The following is a 6,803-nucleotide window of genomic DNA, read 5'->3' on the forward strand; positions in this document are numbered from 1 at the left end:
TCCAATTATTTCACAAGTGACATTATTCATATCCATGGGCTTCTCAAATGGAGATGTTAAAATCCACAAAGGGTTGCCAGTTGTAACAATCCTATTGTGGTACAACTTTTTGACCATCTCAATCAAATAATATTGATGCCGTTTTCTTCTTTGATGTGCCTTTGCTTTTGTTCTGTTGCTTCCTTGTTTCAATTTTCTTTGTTTGCTAAAGGTAGGTATGATTCCTCTGGCTTTGTTTTCTTCTCTTTTGAGCTTGTTTTCACACTGCTTTTTTTTTTTTATCTTAATGCGTAGATGTTAACTCTTGAATTAGAGAAGGAAAAGAAAAAATCATACCACGGACAAATATATAAGAAAAAAGGAAAGGAGCATGAGAAGAAACAGAAGTTGCACCTTTGAGCATGAGAACAAATCAGGTCATATTGAATATGATCCATCCCATCATCAATCCCCACTACACATCTCACTTCAATCTCCACCACACATCTTACTCCCGCTCTCTCACGGTTCCCAAGTGAGATGTGTGGTGGGGATTGAATATAACCCCACGAGATGTATTGGTCACATTCATTATGACCTCACCTGCCAAACATTGTCTAGCTGATTAATGAACAGCACAACAAACCAGGCAATTATTTTATATCCTCATACCCAGTATAACTTAACATTGGTGCGGATCGGAGTCTGGTCAGGGTCATGTTAAACTTGGCTTGAAATTTAGAATACTCCACTGTTTTGTTTCTTCACATCATTTGTCAACCAGCATATGTTGCTTTAATGGATGTCTTTTGCTTTCAAACAGGAGAGTCAGGTTGGAATCTCACGGTGGCATATTATTCTTTTTAAAGGTGATCGTACCTGGATCCAAATCATGATATACTTAAAAGGGTCGGCCATCCGCCTGAACCGTTTAGAAGTTGCTCATATTTGGATCCAGATTTGGTTGGGTTTTGACCAATGATCCCAAACCTGATTGTTTCTTTCATCCGGATCTTCATTGTTTCTACCAAACCCGGTATGATGGATCCAAATCGGGTTGATACCTGACCTCTGATCTGACCCATTGACGGCCCTAGATAGATACGAATCCATTTTATGTCGTAAGCTACATGCGCTAATATTGTTTTAATTTCATGCTTGTAGTTGTGGGATGCCTGCATGACGACCGTAGGTATGGCAGGCTGAGCCAGCGCAGCCAAGTCTTTGGGTTGGACATGGTTTCTTCGGGTTATAAATTGAAAAAAAAGTCCTAGGAATCCATCACATGATCAATGCTAGTGCTGCCTCGCTCCAAAAGAAGATAGAAAGCAAAAGAGACACGTGAGATTAGCCCTTTCGATGTACCGCTGAAACCAGCCACCATCTTGAGATGAAGGGAACCATTGTGCAGTCATTTTGTTATTAATCTATCAGGTCCATCCATCTCAAGATAAATGGCTTCCTGTAGTGCTTGAAAATGAAATTGCATGAGCACGGAGCTCTAGGGATAGATTTAGGTTACGTTTAGAAGTGAGTGTCCCCCCGATGAAAGCTTTCACATGGGAAGGCTGAGCTGACATAATAAGGCCGAACTCGACAGTTTATCATTCAAATCGCTGAACTCGTTTCTTTGTCGAATTAGGGTGCTGATTCATCGGAGATTTACCATCCCAAAGGAATTGTTGAAAATTCTCAGTGGGTCAGACAACTGAGCATGAACTAGGTGTGCTCGAAGACACGCATGTACATGCACTATCTTTTAAGTGATAATTGCCTTATTTAAGATCAAGTATTCGGTACAATTGGTACTGGTGCAACTGTGCTCTCAAGATATAACTGAGCTTTCACCTACTCACAAAAAATCGAGTCACACCCTGGGTGAGATCGATAACCTCGACATGAACCACCTTCAACAACCTCTCGACTAGGATTGGATGATCCAGGCTAGAAATGAGTATAGATTCTGAGTTCAGATATGAGTATGGATCCAAACTGTAAGTGAGTAGGGATCTAAACTATAACCTGATCTGGATCTTAAGTATAGATCTGAACTGTAACTGAATATGGATCTTAAGTATGGATCTGAATTGCAAATAGATCTAGATCTTACAACAAAGGAAAGCAGAAGAGCCAAGAGAGAGAGAGAGAGAGAGAGAGAGAGAGAGAGAGAGAGAGAGAGAGAGTTGGGGTTTATATAGGCCCTAGTCCCCAGGCCACCCATAAAGAGGCCTTAAATGGGTCCAAACAGTCAAAGTAGGGTACGACTGGTGGACCGTTAAGACTATTAAATCTTCATGCAAAAAATGTTGGGCATGGTTGAACGGATCCAAATAAGGTCCAAGAAGATTCAAACTAAAGTCAATGACAAGTTTAAGGCTTGGTCAAAAGTTAGTTTTAGACTTGAATATTAAATATGTTTCAAGTACTAAAAAAAAAGGTCTAAGACCAAACTAAAACCCAAACTCAAATCCAAATCTAAGGTCTAAAGTCTAAATCTAAATTCCAAAGTCCAAAGGTCAAATGTCAAGATCCAAGAGGTACAAACCTAAGATCTAATGACCTTGAGGGCCTTTCCCTTTAAGGCACCCTCCCCCCCCCCCCCCCACCCCACCTTTATATAAGGACAAGAAAAGTTCCTACAACTTTCAATACGAGACTAAACTTGTAGGAAAGACAAAAACCCCATAAACTTAGAAAAATAAGAAAAAATGCATATGAAACTTGAAAGTAGTTTTGAGTGAAATCCAACAATCCTCCACGTGGATCAAAATTATATAAAAGGACTCAAGAGACAGTTTGCAAAGATCTAATGCATAAATGAAGGTACCTTTTGGGTTTAAACCTCTATATTAGTGTTAGTCTTACTCAGTTTGGGACCTCAATAGTATTTGCCTTGAATTATTAATCCTAATTGACTTTCCAAACATTGTAACACATACTTTTACTTTAGGTGGTCAAAGTGTGTCCACCAATATATAGAAGTTACACATTAAGGGTAATGTGTTGTATCCCAGTTTAATAAGTGGTCTAGAGACAAAGTCCAAGTCTCATACAAGGTGACCCCTACCTTGACACTCATATAGGTAACTCTATCAAGAGTGTAAACCTGTTTGAAATACCTCCAACCCTATGAATCTTATTAAGAGTTCAATTTGAACTCAACCTCTGTACCCAAGTTTCAAGCACTTGTCATCATTAATAAAAAAATATTAAGTGCTCAATCTAATCACTCAAAGACTTGTTCTTCTTATTAAACCATTAGACATTATTTGATCTTTATCATGTGGTTAGGTTTTCATCAATGGTGATTGATTTTATAGATTTTAACCTTATTTTTTTCAATATCTTAAAGACAATATCTCGAGAAAGTCCATTTGTTAACAGATCCACTAAGTTTTGATTTCACATATTTAATTGAGATTACTTCTTACTTGAGTAAATGATTTACATAATTGTGCTTTAGACTGATATGTCTAGATTTTCTACCATAAATATTACTTCTCATTTTGTATATAATTGTTAGATTATCACAACACATGGCTATTGGGGGTACAAGTTCATCTCCTAATGATATCTCTATTAAAAGATTATTTAGCTACTCAACTTTCATACTAGTTGATGGTAGTGCTATCAACTCTACTTCCATTGTAGAATGAGTTATCATAGTTTACTTCTTGGATCTTCAAGCAACTGCTCTACATCCAAAGGTAAATATCTAACTACTTATGTATAAAGACTCATTGAAATCAGAATTCTAGTTTGCATCTCTGTATGCTTTAAGTTCAGTGGGTTCTTTCTCATAGAATATCTCATAATCTAGAGTTTTTCTCAAATACTTTAGGATTTGATATATATCATCTCAATGCATTTATCCTGGATTACTAGTATATTGGCTCAACTTATTCATGCTAAAAGTTATGTTTGGTCTAGTTTCATTTATAACATATATGAGGCTGTCAATAATACTTGCATACTTTAATTAAGATATACTTATTCTAGTGTTAATCGATAACTTAACACTAAGATCCAACGAATGAGCAACATGCATATAATCATAATAATTATATTTTCTTAAAAAAAATTCAATATAGTGGAATTGAGTTAATGCATAACCATTCTTATGTCTAATTAACTTAATACCAAGTATAACATCAACTAAATCTATATATTCATGTCAAATTTATATGAAAGAAAACTTTTGTTATTATTTATGCATTTTACATTATTGCTCATGATTAACATATCATCCACATAAAGACAAATGATTATAATATGACTACCTTCTGCTTTGCATTTATCAAAGTTATGAATTCTAAAACTCTATGAAATTATTACTTCATCAATTTTTTATGCAATTATTTATGTGATTGTTTCAAACCATATAAAGACTTTAACAATTTATAAGCTCTCTTTTCTTGACCTAGTGTTATATATCCTTCAGGTTGTTTCATATAATTTTTTTCTTCTAAGACATCATTCAAAAAAGCAATTTTAACATTCATTTGGTGAATTTCAAGGTTATAAATCGATGCCAAAGCAACTATAGTTCTAATAGATGCAATTCTACTTATAGGAGCATATATGTCAAAATAATCAAGTTTATGTTTTTATTTGAAACTTTTAGCTACAAGTCTAGCTTTAAACTTTTCAATAGAGCCATCAGTTTAAAGTTTTCGCTTGAAAATCTATTTGCATCCCAAGGGTTTAAAACCAAGGGGTAAATAAACCAAAACCCAAGTTTTATTTTCCATAATAGATTCTAATTCACTCTTTATAGCCTCTTTCCAAAAAGGGGTATCAAAAGAGGTCATAACTTTTGAAAAAGAAATAGGGTCTCTATCTATCATATAGAAATGAAAATCAGGATAAAAATCTTTTGACTTTTTTGATCTTTTACTTTTTTGAATTTCAGAATTTTCAGGCTCATAATAATTTTTTTAGATTATTTTTAATGACTTTTGGAGTTTCAAGTGATTTTAAAATTAAATCTTCTATGAATTCAGTTTAGATAGATTTTAAAATCACTTTGGTTTCAATATTCATAAATCTATGCCTTACTATTTTGAAAATATCCAATGAAGACACATGTTCTAGTTTTTAAACCAAGTTTGGTTAATTTTGGTTCATTGAGCTTTATATAAGCAATATAACCTCAAGCAATTAAATAATTTAAATTTAGTTTTTTATATTTCAAAAGTTCATAAGGTGTAGTGTTAGACTTAAAATCTGAAATTCTATTTAAGATATAACATGAACTAAGCAATGCATCACCCATATATTATATTCTATAACAGAACTTATAAGCATTGAATTAACCATATCTATTAGTCATATTATTATGTTCAACTATACCATTATGTTGAGGAGTATATGAACCAATATTTTATCTATGTATCTCATGAATCTCACAAAATTTAATAAACGCATTTGAAAGATATTCACCACCTCTATTAGAACTAAACAACTTTATTTTGTAATTATGAAAGTTTTCAACCTCTACTTTGAAAAACTTAAACTTTCAAATGATTCATCTTTTGTTTTCATGAGATAGACATAAGCATATTTTAAGAAATCATCAATAAAAGTTATAAAATAATTATTACTCCCATGAGTTAGTATTTTTTAAATCACATACATCACTATGTATTAAGTCTAGTAGTTTGAAAGTTCTTTCAACACTTAAAAAAAGTTTTTTCACAAACTTTGCTTGAATACAAATATCATATTTTTTAACATGCTCAACTTTGCATTTAAGAATAAGTCCTAAGTTATCCACATTTTTCAAAGATTTATAACTAACATGTCATAATATAATATGCTACAAATCATGAGTCAAACATATAAACATAAGCAAAATCAACTTTACTAATCAAGTTAAGCTTAAACAACCCATTGATGGAGTAGCCTTTGCGTACAAACTTGTGATTCTTCGACAATACAATATTGTTGGATTCTATTACAACTTTAAAATCATAAGTTGTAAGTAGATAAATATATACAAGATTTTTCGTGACAGTAGGTACGTGATACACATTTTAAAGGGTTAAACATTTTCCAGAGGTAGAGTGAAGCTCCACACTTTCTTTTCCATGCATCTTAGCTTTATGTTTATCTCCCATATAGATCTTATGGTCACCCTCTATAGTTTCATATATTTTAAACATACTTTTGTCATTGCATGAATGGATTATTGATTCAGAATATATGTACCACCCTTTATCCGAATTAATCATTAATATCTAACTAACTACAACCACCAGGTTGTCATCGGGTTTACTAGCTTTATTGTCCTAAATTTTTTTTTGTGTCATCATTTTCTCGCATAATGACCCAGTTTTCTATAAGTATAGCAGAAAACAAAAACTCTTTTCTTAGTAATAAACTTGAATTTCTTGTTCTTGTTTCTAAGTTCGGGTTTGAACTTTATTTTGCATTCAATTATGTTTACCTTAGCACAAACTTCTTTTACTTCATCTTTCTTGTCTCAAGATCGAGCTTCTTCATCGATTCTAAGATGTTGAAGAAGTTATTTTAAGATAAACTCTTCAATCTTATGTTTTAATTCATTTTTATAATCCTTTTAAGCTGAAAGCAATTTGCCAATGATTACAACCACAAAAAATGATTCATCAAGGTTCATATTCACATACTTAATCTAATTAGCTAAGTTATGCATCTCATGGACTTGAGATAGAAGTGGCTTATCATCGAAGAATTTAAAATCCATATTAACCAAAAACTTATGATTTTCTGCACCCTCCATTTTATACTTGCTTTCAAGGGCTTGCCACAACTTCTTTGTACTGTTGACTTTCGAGTAGAGG

At 33.0% G+C, this 6,803-nt stretch overlaps 1 protein-coding gene across 1 annotated transcript in view; it reads left to right on the forward strand.

Annotated features, from left to right (window-relative positions):
• LOC149819168 (lysine-specific demethylase JMJ13-like) overlaps positions 1-1,206 on the forward strand; it is a 28,443-nt gene extending 27,237 nt beyond the window's left edge. Inside the window, exon 10 of the mRNA XM_089986353.1 lies at positions 803-1,206. Within this exon, the coding sequence (XP_089842479.1) occupies positions 803-961 (159 nt within the window). The 3' untranslated portion in view covers positions 962-1,206. The remainder of the gene's footprint in view (positions 1-802) is intronic.
• Positions 1,207-6,803: the final 5,597 nt, after the last annotated feature.

This window comes from Nuphar pumila, chromosome 13, assembly GCF_984573655.1.
Source record: "Nuphar pumila chromosome 13, dmNupPumi1.hap1.1, whole genome shotgun sequence".
Lineage (NCBI taxonomy): Eukaryota > Viridiplantae > Streptophyta > Magnoliopsida > Nymphaeales > Nymphaeaceae > Nuphar > Nuphar pumila.